At 32.6% G+C, this 14794-nt stretch overlaps 1 protein-coding gene across 3 annotated transcripts; it reads left to right on the forward strand.

The window, feature by feature from the left end:
* The first annotated feature begins 1147 nt into the window (after positions 1–1147).
* LOC132742905 (uncharacterized) lies at positions 1148–13166 on the forward strand. 3 transcript variants are annotated; one of them, XM_060731414.1, is made up of 4 exons: positions 1148–1420; positions 6650–6728; positions 8170–8276; positions 10848–13166. In XM_060731414.1, exons 3-4 carry the CDS (start codon positions 8178–8180, stop codon positions 12582–12584), a joined length of 1836 nt encoding a protein of 611 aa, XP_060587397.1. In that variant the 5' UTR covers positions 1148–1420; positions 6650–6728; positions 8170–8177; the 3' UTR covers positions 12585–13166. The 3 variants fall into 3 exon arrangements, with proteins under 3 accessions (XP_060587397.1, XP_060587396.1, XP_060587398.1); XM_060731413.1 differs by lacking the exon at positions 6650–6728; XM_060731415.1 differs by lacking the exon at positions 6650–6728 and having other exon boundaries at positions 1148–1416.
* Positions 13167–14794: the final 1628 nt, after the last annotated feature.

Consider the following 14794-nt stretch of genomic DNA (forward strand, 5'->3'; position numbering starts at 1 on the left):
GCTATAGATAGTTATCATGACATCAACAGAAACTTTGATCTGCAGTTTGAACATGAAGTGTAATGTTTTTTATGAATGGTTTTAAAGCAATTCAACAAAAAATATATATTGATCTCCCTAAAAATTAATTAACAATAGTTTTTTTTATATATTACCAATGTCAAATAGCTTTCATATCTTTGTCTCGCACGAATATGATATTAGTGAATTTCCTCATACCTACCTAAAATTCAGGTAACAGTTATTATATTGATAAATACTGTATCACCATGAAACGCGTGTATAACAAACAAAAAAATCCTGAATTTGGTCTTTTGGAAATTCATCCCATTTTTTTCATTCCAGAGTGTGTTCTACTTTCAGTATTGAAAGAAACAATTTTTTGACATGAAAAATATGCATGTTATATTACTTTATTATAATATTAGTCCCTTTTGTTACTATTTGTATATTTAGACTTTGATATTTCTATCATCTATCTTCTGTTACTGAAACAGAACACAGTACAGTCATGTCACATAACATTTACAAGTCTTGTAAGTCTTGTTTGTATTCAATGGAATTACTTTCCTTACCAGGTAGGCATCAGTGAAAGCATTTTTTATATTAAATATTTTTCCCCTCTTTTTAATTATGGACAGTGCATAAGATAAGTATAATTATGCAAAAAATGGTTTACAAAACATTCGGAAAAAATCTACAATAGTACTTAATCTGAATATAACATGACCTGTGCGTAGGAATAATTTGGTAAGGTATCTGTAATGAGCACATTTTTTTGCGCGGAGCTTCTCAATTGCTGCATTGCAGCAACATTTGTACTTGTTGACCATAGTCTTTGCAATGAAACAATGTTGTGTAGTGGTAGCGTGCTGGTCTTACAACAATAAACTCCGCCCGCGTCCCGCTAATTAGCCTTCCCCGCCATTTTAACTACTTTTCGCTTGGCGGCGTCGCGGGGCGAAAACTCGAATGGAACAAATCAGCCACCATATATTTGTTTTTTTTCCCTGCCACCCCCTTTTTGATCATATTTCAATCTTTAGTGGCGTGTCACAATTATTTACTGCAATGTGTTGTCGTCCAACCAATCAGAAACACCCTGGTAGCATGGCCATTGACATGTACTATAAAGAGTAACTGAGGTTCCGTGTAAAGAATTTGAAGAGGGAAGCAAAATATAACTTGATTTTTTTATGTCTAATCAAAATTCTTATTTCTGTTTTATCATGCGATAAAACAGTTATACCAAACTCGACTATTATGTATTTCTACATAATTATAATAGCTCGTCGCCATACTGTAACACAATATACCTAAACTTGTGTGTATGAAAGACGTGATCAGTTAGATTACGGTTCCACATCGTACTTTATATTTTGGCTATGTTTTATTGACAAGGATATCTGGATACCTGTAGGTGAGTTTGTTTTACAAATTCGTCTAAAAATATGGCACATTCAAGCCAATGTTTTCAATGTTAATATACAGTTTAGGATATAAGGAAAATATTTGTTTTTTTTTTATTTAGAATTCAAGCTACAATGATTTTTTTTATCTATTTTTAAACAATGGGAACAGCGAGGTCTTATGCATTTTAATACTTTACCAGTTTTAGGTGCATTGTTAAGTTTAGAGTGAACTAAAATATCTTGAATATTCTTTGGTGGTTTTTATGCAATGAAACGTTATAGGCATGCAGTTCTCTAAAACTTTCATGTTCAGAGTATTTGAAAAGATTCCAGTAATGGTTTATTATTTCACCAATATTTGGCAAGGATGGATTGTAAGTGCATACAAAAGGAACGACTTTATCTTTATTTTTTTACAAGTTAAAAGAGCATCTTGCTATGTCAAAGAAGTCACCTTTTAAAATGTATCATTTAAAATATTTAGATAATTCTGGGCTAAAAATTCACTGATTTTGACAAACTTTTCTAAAAACATCATCGTCTGAACTAATACGCTTATAGCGTTTAGCTTGACTAAACGGAACACCCTTTTTGAAAGAAACAGGTTGACATGATGAAAAGTTTGTATACTGATGAAGACTATTAGTATCATTTTCATGAACACAAGTATGCTGCGTACCATCATCACATTTTACAATATTAACATCCAAAAATGTAATTGTTTCTTACAGTACATGTGAATTTTATATTATCATGAGAATTATTGAGTCTGTCTATAAATTGTAATAAATATTCTTCAGAACGAGTTCAGATGGAAAAAAATGTCATCTAAAGAACGCAACCAAATAAGTGGTTTTATATGACAAGAGTCCATTAATTTTTTTTCAAGGTTATACCCATGAATAGAGACGCAATTATATTTCAACAAAGGGTAATAAATATGAGGGGGGGGGGGGGGGGGGGCTTCTGTATATTGCATATGAATGCTCTTAGCCAACCCATGTATGTTTTATTCTTGTTAATTGAATCTAATTTAAGAACTTGGAATTTCGTTTCTGTTTTCACTTTTACTAGATTTTAATTAATAATTTTATATCTTAAAGTATAACTATTTATCAAGCATATTTTTTTCTGTCTGTAACGAATCTAGATATATTCTATTTTCATAAATATATCCATGGGCGGCTCGTTAAATTTGTAAACTTAAAACCACCTGTCCCTCGCCGCCTATGGGTTTGAATTCCAAATTACGGAACCACAATAGTTCTTCTAATACACACTAGATGTATTCTTCCATTTGTTAAACGGGCATTAAATCAAATGACTTAAATCGTAAACCAAGGGGACTCCGTGCCAGGGTGCTTATTGCCGCTGAGTTCAAATCACTTGCCCCTTTCTTTTGTTGGTTCGAGCCGTGAAGGTATTTAGTTTTTTTCATGTTACGGCGCTATTTAACGTATGGTCGGGTGTTTTAGTTAGTTGCCTACTTGGCACGAAGGAGCCTCTGTGCTCTTCTCTGCTTGTGATGGTGCGACATGAATTAACAAATAAATAAATAGATAAAATAAAAAACAACAAACCAAATTACAAATTTCAACAATCAATCATTTACTTCACATGTGAATGTAATTGCTTTGTATTTGTTTTAAACTAAAAAATGTTTTGTACAATAGTAAAATTGATACCATCTAGGTTTTATTTGAAACCGGATGCCTTGTCATTCTATCTGTTTCTTTCATCTCATTTTACGACATATACAGTCATAAAAATGTATTGTTACAATTAAAAATGTCCCCCACACTATGTTTTAACACCGTCCAAACAATAAGGTCAGAAGGTCAGACTTAACCACGGCCTATGCCAGTTTAAAAAGTGAAGAAGGGCAGGTTAAATATTTTTCATTATCTATTGTCAATTTATACGCTAAACATGTTATTAGTAATAAAAAAAGCATCGAAACACGAGGCTATCTTATTTTTACGAGGGGGCATAGCCCCCGACTATTAAGCAGATTGCCGAGTGTGTTGATGTTCTTTCTCTTTTGTATCATAGTCAAACATAAAAACACGTTCCCTGTTGTCACAATATGAAACCCAAGAAAAAAGTAACGAGCAGCTTTCCCTTTCTCTGCCGTCTAAATAAGTAAAGCCCACCAAAACTTAAATGAGCCAATCAATGGGTATGCTCTGGAGTGCGGGTAACTAATACCTGCACTCCAGTTAACGCACTGTGCATGTATATGTATACAATTTAACTCTGACATATTTTCAACAGAAAGGTCCCCAATCTATGATACAAGATGGCTATGTGGTCTCGGTGGCCGAGTGCCTAAAATCGCTGACTTTGAGTCAGTGGGAAAGTTATCAAGCTAGTTTATGGAAGGTCGGTGGTTCTATACTACTTACAGTGTCGGCGTGACTTCAAAAATAAGAACAGCAACATCACCACTAAATACCCAAACAACAACAACAAAAAAAATCAACAACAACAAAAAACAAAACATTGAATGCTGCTTAACACGGGTATTAATTTGCACGGATAACCGCGCGTATTCTTTTCAACGATTTAAGAATAAACATCTATTGATTATTTGATATAGATAAGAAAATTACAGTTATAAATAAAGGATTGCTGGTCGAATGGAAAAGGGCCTTGAGTATGAAATACATTGCTTGGATAGTATTGGTTGAATTAAGTTTTGGCACGAATGAACTAAATGAATTGTGTTTCTTAACTAAACCCGTCATTCAGATCATTTAAAAGAAACTATATCATGTAACATGTAATAGAACATCTTATTTGTACGATAGGGCGTTCTTTATCATCCCCAGAAAAAAGTTGATCGATGTACGTGATATGACTTTTCTATCATTATCCTTTTCGCCAATAGGATGTTTTTTTTTTATTTCCGACAGACAGCGCGGTAACTTGAGTACGGGTAATTATACCTGCACACCGGTAAATGCACTTTTCATTTACGATTTAACTATGACTCAATTTCAATAGAAACGCCTCCAAACTATAAACAACATATCGGCGTAAAATTTACGAAAGGATAAACATCTCAAACGTCATGTATTAATGTGATAAAATGTACCCATAGTACACATACATTCTTAAGCTCGTCTTCAGATACATACATGACATGCAACATGTCTCAAAAAATACTCAAAGATTCATGCATCTACTCTAAGAAAATGCTCTCTACTCTAAGAAAATGCTCAAAGATTCATGCATCTACTCTAAGAAAATGCTCTTTACGCTAAGAAAATACTCTCATATTAATACATCTACTCTCAGACAATGCTCAAAGATTCATGCATCTACTCTAAGAAAATGCTCTCTACTCTAAGAAAATGCTCAAAGATTCATGCATCTACTCTAAGAAAATGCTCTCTACTCTAAGAAAATGCTCAAAGATTCATGCATCTACTCTAAGAAAATGCTCTCTACTCTAAGAAAATGCTCAAAGATTCATGCATCTACTCTTAGAAAATGCTCTCTACTTTAAGAAAATGCTCAAAGATTCATGCATCTACTCTAAGGAAATGCTCTCTACTCTAAGAAAATGCTCAAAGATTCATGCATCTTCTTCTACTCTAAGAAAATGCTCAAAGATTCATGCATCTACTCTAAGAAAATGCTCTCTACTCTAAGAAAATGCTCAAAGATTCATGCATCTTCTCTAAGAAAATGCTCTCTACTCTAAGAAAATACTCAAAGATTCATGCATCTACTCTAAGAAAATGCTCTCTACTCTAAGAAAATGCTCAAAGATTCATGCATCTACTCTAAGAAAATGCTCAAAGATTCATGCATCTTCTCTAAGAAAATGCTAAAAGATTAATGCATCTACTCTAAGAAAATGCTCAAAGATTAATTCATATACTCTAAGAAAATGCTCAAAGATTCATGCATCTACTCTAAGAAAATGCTTAAAGATTAATTCATCTACTCTCAAATAATGCTCAAAGATTAATTCATCTACTCTATGAAAATGCTCAAAGATTCATGCATCTACTCTAAGAAAATGCTCAAAGATTCATGCATCTACTCTAAGAAAATGCTCAAAGATTCATGCATCTTCTCTAAGAAAATGCTAAAAGATTAATGCATCTACTCTAAGAAAATGCTCAAAGATTAATTCATCTACTCTCAGAAAATGCTCAAAGATTCATTCATATACTCTAAGAAAATGCTCAAAGATTCATGCATCTTCTCTAAGAAAATGCTCAAAGATTAATTCATCTACTCTCAGAAAATGCTCAAAGATTAATTCATCTACTCTATGAAAATGCTCAAAGATTCATGCATCTACTCTCAGAAAGCGGAACACTTCATCAATTCTTGCAAACCATTAACCAAATAGAATATTTTTGTCAAATTAACCGTAGACAATAGACATTTCATTTTATTCCAATAAACTTTAAAGCCCACGAGGACTCAAAACATGCAAAATAACAACAGTTTATGACATCAACATACATTTATACACATAATATCAACCCTCATCAAATGGTTGGAAAAGATCAATTTTGATTTATAAAGAAAATGCCAGCTGAAAATTTCTCATTAGCTGTTATTAAATGAATATTTTCTTATCAAAATCAATCTATAAAAATTTCTTTAGTAGGTATTAAGATATAAATCTTTGCACGTAACACGTTGTCTCTTGACCAAACCACTCTTAAAGCAGCTCGCCTCCAGATTCATGCTAGTTTCCATGGACATTTTAAAATGCATTTAACAGTATATTGTTATAAAATTACAAAAAAATGCAATTTACACATTTTCAATGACACTTACAACCTATGTAAATTACTATAAAGAAGTTAAAATATGCAAAAATAGCCATTAAGCCATGCATTAATCGCACATAACATGAAAATTATTACTAGAATTTTAAATCTTTATACCTTTCCTAAAATCTTAGTACATTTTTCTCAGGTTTGATTTTATCGAAATATTTTTGCTTATCTGGAGGCATGCAGCTATTAGTATCATAATTTAAATTGCCAGGAATAACACTCCTTAAGAATGTCCTTTGACAGTGATATAGTTAAGTACACAAGAACATTTCATTGTCAGTTTGTGTTCTAATCATAAAATAAGGGGAGAATGTACACGTTTCACACAAAAATATCCTCAATTATAATGAAATAGTTGCCATGGTGACAGATTTATTCCATACAGCTATATGGAAGTCCAATAATGGCTGTTTAAATATTAATCTTCAGACATCAGCCATCATACTGGTAGCATCTAGCAGAAGCTGATCAATAGTATCAGACAGGTGCTTATTGGAATAATGCGCAGGTAAATAATTTGTTTATTATGGTTAACACGAATAATTCTTGATATTAAAACAAATCATATATATTGTTATTATAATACAGACATAGATCTATACTTAAAATCATTAAGACTTATTAGGTTCGAGAGTGAACGATGTCTAAAATTTCCATTCTTTAAATGCGAATTTACATGGAATATTCCGAGCACGGTTTCAAAATTCTTTACAAAAATAATAAATGAATAAGTAAATAAATAATAAAAGTAACTTTACCCATCATACTAAAATATTTCTAGACAGTCTCATTTTGACTATCTATGTTCAATCTAGTATCATGGGTTAACACAGGTTTTGAAAAAAAAAACTCCAAACAACACATAACAAGTTAATGAGATTTGTTCTCAATGTTGGCGCCGGCCTACAGGAGTGATGATTTTATTCCACAAGATCCTGTCAATACTGTATAAGACACAATATAACATACGACTTTGTAAAAAGGGGTGCATAGTATTCATTACCTCATGCTAAAGTTAGTGTTTTGATCAGCCAAACTCATCAGCTCATTGACACGTTTTATCAAACACTCAAGTACTTATAAATCTTCTATGGTAATGTTTGTTTGTTCCTATAATAGGACTACTAGTCTACTATGGGTTATACATGATGATTATACTAACACTACATAGCATATTTGATACAATTGTGTGGATACAATTGTGTTAAAATATTCTTTGAGATATTTTCTGTGATAGTTTCCATCAAGTATAACCATTTTCTGCTCATGTCATGCCCCAGCACTTAGGGACCGCAACGGAAAGAATGGTACACATTTGGTGTTGGTGTGCATGCCATGTTTTATTTGCGCTCATGTTTGTTTTATGTTGTGTTACACTACCTGTGTTGCATAACAATGTTTGTACATAAAGCCAGAATAAACCTCAATTTACTGAATTTCGTTAGTGAGAAAACAGATATATTTATTAATTGTGATTTTTAATTTTGATATTTTTGCTATGCTTTATTCTGTTTTTTAGTTTTGATATTTTGTCATGTTTCATGTTTTTGACAAGGAGGTATATTGTATAATTATATACTGATGTTGAGGTCGATAAATAGTTTTTCTGACCTGAGTAAAAGTCATATCGGTCGAGGACAATAGTCAGAGGCCAATATCACGTACATGATGCCCTGGAGACTGTATATTGACCACAAACGTTATATATCGTATATTAGTACAACTAACTGATGTCAAGATATACCTTTTTATGTTGGTGATGTAGTGGTAGGTAGTTTTCACTCCAGATCACGACAGTAAGCCACATTGAATTTACCAGAGCACAGTTCAGCCATGGAATATTTATTCACTTTTTATAGCTGGTATATTTTATTCATAGCACTAAGCATTTTTGTGATCTTTGTTTCTTTCTATGTTTATTATATCGATTTCTCTTTTTATGATTTCAGAGGACAAAATGCAAGGTTTGGATTCAAGATGGAAGCTGTTTCTAGGGGCAATGTTTCTCAGTTCCTTTATCATTATTCCATACTTATATGGGACGTACCAAATGAAAGTAAGACTGCTTATTCATTTTATTGCACGTTTTTCAAGAACATTTCGCCTCAACGTAAATGATTTTTATTATTATTATTTCGCCATTTATTTTATAATGTTGTTATAATGAATAAAGAGCATATGATACGCTACTCAAGTGAAGAAAATAGAACTGAGTGGAAAATAAATTGTATTAATTAAAGTTACCCGAATATAAAATAATAATAATGATATATTTGACTTCAATAAAAATGAATCACTACAATTTTACCTACTGTCAAAACATAAATAGAAAATCAAAAGATGACTCAGCCAAATGGTCAAAATAAAGATAACATTGTTTTTTAGGCTTAATGAGTCTTTACAGCAGCATGCCTCCAGATTCATGAAAATTTTGAAAATGTTTTGGTTAATACAGAATTTATTTTAGTTCAATTATTATTATTACTATTTGTAGATATAGTTTACCTTGAAACCATTCCAAATCTTTTTAAACAAAATCAATGAAGAATAATCTCATATAATATGAGATTATATACTAGAAAATATGTCGTTTTTGAAATGGTACCTTGTTAATAACTGGTAAGTGAGAAAATGAATATACATGTATTTTAAAGAACAAGTACGTTTCCTTATATATTTAATGACAAGAAGGATACTTTTAGTTGCGGCATTTGCGAGTGGTTAACGCGTCAGACTAGTAATCTGATTATCGCTAGCCGCATGGGTTCAAAGCCCGTCATAGGCAGGTCGTTGTTTCCTTGAGCCAGGAACGGATTTGAAAGTGTGGCTATACGCTTGTAGCTTCCTACACAATCGAATCAAAATAAATTCTGTATGAATCAAAAGCATACTTTTTGGTCAGTTATTTTGTTTCCATATTTATACCATAAATAAAAAGTAGAATGAATAAAATTTGTTCATGGTGTGAGCAATATCTCATAGAGATATATCTACTTATCGCTCATGTGCATTTTTTAAAACAACTTTCAATAATGTTGTCAAATACACAAAATAGCTGACTATAATTTCGACAAACGTATAAACTCTGGTTTATAAAAGATAGTTTATGCTCAAATTTAAAATTACTGATACTTCCTATACAGTCTCGTTTTACACACAAAGAAGATATGTTACGTTTTAATCTTTAACTGTAATGGTAAACATAAAATTGTCATTATAAAAACTTACAGGCTTGTTTAAAAGTAACTACCACATAAACTTAAACAGTAATTTAGGGCGTATTGATTTACCGCTTAGACATAATTATTCAGTATCAATAAATTTCTGTTTAAGTATTTGCATAGTACATGCATATCCTTAAGATGTTATACGTATTAACCCATTATGTTATATACTCGCCTTTTAACGCCTCCCCCCCCTTTTTGTTGTCTCAAATGGTGAAAAAATGCCTTATTTAGGCCCCAACACTTGTTTTTGTTTGAGAAATGTTGTTAAAAAAGTGACCTCTTTTTCGGCGCGGTTCCCCCAACCAAAAGATACATCAGGGGGTTGCCAGAAGATTGCAAGAAAATTTTGGACTTGTGAGAGGCTATAAATGACCCAAGATTGATCATAAGGTAACGTGTAACTAACGCTGAAAAGCATTTGACTCTATCTCAATCCACTGAGAAGTTGAAGCACTTTGAAATCAATTTTGATGGAAAAATTCAACGCAAAATAGTGATTTTTGGCAATTTTGAGATGTCCCCTCGTTGCCATGGTAACAGAAAATTTAAGCCTGAGCATGTTGTTGCAAGGGCAATGGTCCAGTCAACATTTGTGCCAAGTTTGATTAGTGTTGAAGCAGTTTTTATAGTATTATAGCAATTTGAACTTGTTACGGGAGACTTTTCAATGAAAACAGCCATTTTTCACAAAATGCTCATGAAGTGATGGGTTAAGCAGATAAATAACATATTTATTATATATATGCTTAGAAACCGATACACTTACAACAATACCTTTATGGTTTCGTTCTATACATCATTACCTTTATACTAAAGCATTTATTGAATTGGGAAAGATATTCCCCGAGAAAGATATTCCCGCTGAATTATACATGTACATCAGTATAATGGTTTCATGATATACTACCCTTGGTATGATGGTAATAGATACAACACTACGCATTCAAAGACAAATAGTTCCGATAAGTGATCAATTTCTTCAGTGTTTAGATAAAGCGTTTCAATCTAGATACAATTAATAATTAACTTAAACGCGAGTAATCTGTATTAGAAGCCACACAAACACGAACATTCAGTAATTATTTATTGCATACGTTTCCGCTAGATGTCTTCATCAGTGAAAATCAATAAAATTGATTGATTGATTGGTTGAATGATTATTATTAACGGGATAGAAATACGGTGATACAAATATTGGTTTATATAAGTAAGCTGGAAGCACAAACATATGACAGCCCCTTAATAACGATGTATACAGTAATAAGAATATTAACATCTTCGACATCACAAACTCTCTGGTTTTGTCCAGGTACGGATATCATTTGAATTTGCACATTGCACATATATTGTAACAGATACTGTAACGTTTGAGTAAAAGCAAGTGTGTTTGTTTATTGCAGCAGAATGTGGAGCCACTTGTTAAAGGTTGGTCAAGTCAGCTTCCTGTGCATCTAGATATAGAACATTTAGCGAAAAAAGATTCAAAAGAAAAGCTGATAGCACTTGCTAAAGTAATTCACAGTGCAAAGAAACATGTCCGTGGGTCTAAAACGTCCGATTTTCTCAAAAAAGCTATTTCTATTGTGAACACTATGCTTGGAGATATCAATGTGAATCCGAAAGAAGTGTATGAAAGAAGGAGTGAAAAATCTGAACATATATGCGGAGAAATATACAAAGGAGGTCAATACGGGTATCCGCTGTATTATACAGGCTTTGTCACAGAAAAATGTTCCTATAGTGTACCAGTATCAAAACTTGTTACTGTTATCAAATATATAGCACTACCAAGTGGTAAGGAAAGTTCTTTGGTTACACTTGATAGATTTATTTCTTCAATCAATAGCACTCTGAATAATTCAAGTATTCGAATAGCTGTTAAAATTAATTCTGAAACGTTTCCGAGTAAATTAGAACAGAAATACCCAGGAGTTAAATTGATTTTCTCTAATTTCGAGTCTGGGGGATCTGCACTTAACAGTTTGATAAAAGATGTACAAACTCCATATGTCTTAGTTGCAAGAAAAATGAATAAATTCACAAACGATTCAAGGTTAGAAAGACTAGTTAGAGAAATAGAAAGTATAAATGTAACAGCTGTGGGTGGTGCGTTTCGTGAATCAAATGGTCATTGGAGAAAAGGATGTTTCCAGTCGGTGTATAGAAATTACACATTGAAGTATATGGAGGGATATGATGAGTCATTTCATGAATGTTTATTTTGTGATTATATTCAAGGTCCGTTTATAACGACTGCTAAATACCTGAAGGAAAACAGTTTTAAAAATATTGACGAGAATAACGGTCTATACGAAGATTGGTTTCTCAGAATTACCCAGTCAGGCCGGGAAACAATTTTATGTCCAGATTCTATGTTCCATGTTGATAACCTGACTACTGTATCTGGTTCGAACTGGAAAGCATTTTCTGAATATTGGAAAGTTTATCATGCCTATTTGCCAATGGGGAATGAAATGAAACTCAACTGCGAAAATGTAAAAATATCGAGTAGCCCTTCCAAAGCTTTATCACCTTGTGCAATGAAGGTATACAATGATGGTATTAATCTAATTATGCAAAAATGTGAGGAAACTGGCACTATATGTGAGTTGCAGGAAGGTACCGCGTTAGGGGCTGTCAAGTTAGGGAAAAATCTCCCTTGGGACATAGACTACGATTTGCGATTTTCAATAACAAACTGTTCAAAATGTAAACTGCTTGATAAAGCACTAAAAACAGCTGGCTTGAAAGGAGAAAGCCTTGTTTCAAGGTGCTGTAACCAAAAGTTAGGTAAGCCAGTCAATTTTGCCATTTATTACAAAGGTAGATATGGTGACTTTACTGGCCATCCTGTAATGGACAGCCAAATGCTTGTTAAAAACGGTATAGCCCCTACCAAAGTCTTATTTGACGGACAATGGGTAAATGTTCCAAGGAACCCAGGGCTGTTCATGAGAAATAGATACGGCAAAGAAATATACAGACACGCGGAACATTGGAGATATACGGGACATAAAACCCACAGACCTAACTATACAACAAACGTGTTTATAACATGTAAACAACCAGGAGCTCACGATTGTTTGGACAGATACAATGCGGACGGAGATCTCCCGTTTAATGTGATGTTACCATAATACTAGCATTCTATGATAATACCACATATAATAATGTAGTTCTAATAGTTAAATGTATTCTTGCATGTGACACTAGTGTTTTCTTTAGTGTTACCCATGCCAGAAATTTCATCTGGCCTGGGAATGCATATGAGTCGCGTGCTGTTGTGCTGTAAATTGACGAATTTCATGAATGAACTGCGTTAAAATGACATCATTTCGGTGCATGCATGCCTAGAAGGACGTAATTTTGCCATTATGAATGAAGTTGTAAGTGAGGTATTGTTTAGCGGTTTTGTCCAAGGATGATAATTTGGTCTTAACGGTACATGGGAAAATCCGATCACTATATATATATATATATATATAGCATAAGTTTTATATTATTGTTTGTGTATAAATTGCATGGCTCTGACGTTAAACTGACTTAAATGTTACTTTAAGTGATTTGTTGTACGTGATATGTTGTACACGTACGTTCAAACCTCATATTCTGCCATTTTTTAATCACAGCCTCTTGCTCTGCATTTTGTTGTTTCTTATTTTCGTTTTTTTGATGATAATATATATTTTACAGTACATGTAAATATATTTTTATATCTATTTAATTTTCTTTCTTTTGTAAACTTTAAAAAAACAACAAAAAAACAATACATGTGATTGTATGTCGAAATTGATTTTATACATATTACATAGTTTTATCTGTTTCCGAAGCCATGTCTGTACTGTCCTCATCACAACATATATATGTGTGTGTATATATATATGTATCATTTCTGCCACTACTGAAACAGTGTCAGTTTCTTCGGCGTCGCTCACATGTATAATTATACAGTCAATCGCTTCTTCTAAAGCTATATCGCTCCTCATAAAATGCCCTTCCATCTCATCAACATGTCTGTGGCATGATTTCCAATTTTCGATGGATATGCTGTTAACAGCAATTTGTGTCAGCTTTAAGTACCTCCTGAGCAATATATGATACCTTGATAACTGTTTGTACATTTGATACTTACCTCTTAAGCTATATACGATCCTTGATAAGTATACTAGTTAACATTTAAGACAAAATAACACCTCATGAGACAAATTGTAAGTTAAGATTTATTTTGTTATGTTTGTTTTCTACATCTGATATAATGTATGTAGTTAATGTAAAATATTTCTAATGCATTTCTTCTTACTATATGAACGATGCTAAATTGGATATACTATTTTGTTAATATGTATTATACTTGTTTATGTATATGTCTATGTTCACTTCTTTAAATATGTTATGCTCTTCAATATTGGAGGAAATAAAAGTATTTATTAACTAATGCCCACATTAGCTCAATTGCGTTTAACTCTGTGCGGTACTGAGGTAGACGATTACAAGTATGCCCATGTCTCTCCAGAGTCAAGAATGTAAACTGGGTCGGGTTTGTTCCTCTTACATACATCAAGCAATTCTGCTTTAACGTTTTCTGGTTAAAAGCAATATTGTGAAGTTTAAACGCAATCTTGTATTTCAGCTGTCTTTATGCTTTGGGTTGGGCATTTTTCCTCCCGCAGATTGTGATAGTCTGGGAAGAAATAGTTATATCGAACTTCTGACTGTATAGGTATAACTCATTACTGGCAAGAATGTTCGACCTGCTGCACTAACAAGACATAAGATAACATGTAGTTTGATTTTGATTTCTTTTATGTATGAGGCTTTGATCTGCCTTACCTATTTTTCGCATATATAGGACAACAGTAATGTGTCACACACAATTGATAGATTATACAGCAACTTTTCTTTACTCTTCAATCTTTTTGTTTATCTTTAAAAATAAAAATGTATAGTTACTTAATATAAATCTTCATTTGATTAAACCGATGTTAAACATTTACAGGAAAGGGCCCACGACAATGTTGCCCAATCCTTTTTCATATTGTGTAATTATGTTGATGTAAAATAATTGATGTATATTTATATAAAAAAAGTTCTAAATTCATATGCAAGTATTTTAAATATGGTAAAATATTGTAGAGACTGCAAGACAAAAATATTTGACAGTTACTGGCGGTTCAAATCGGAATATTCGTCCCTCGGCAAGCCTCGTTACCACTCAATACGTCGGTACCCTCGGGACGGATATTCTGATCAGAAAAGAAACACATGACATATATTTTAAGTCTGTCATAGAACTGCTAAAAATCTAAAATTTTAATTGGTTGACACATTAACAGTATTAATCGATGAT

Source organism: Ruditapes philippinarum, unplaced genomic scaffold, assembly GCF_026571515.1.
Source record: "Ruditapes philippinarum isolate M1 unplaced genomic scaffold, ASM2657151v2 ctg1300_1_1_1_1, whole genome shotgun sequence".
Taxonomy (NCBI): domain Eukaryota; kingdom Metazoa; phylum Mollusca; class Bivalvia; order Venerida; family Veneridae; genus Ruditapes; species Ruditapes philippinarum.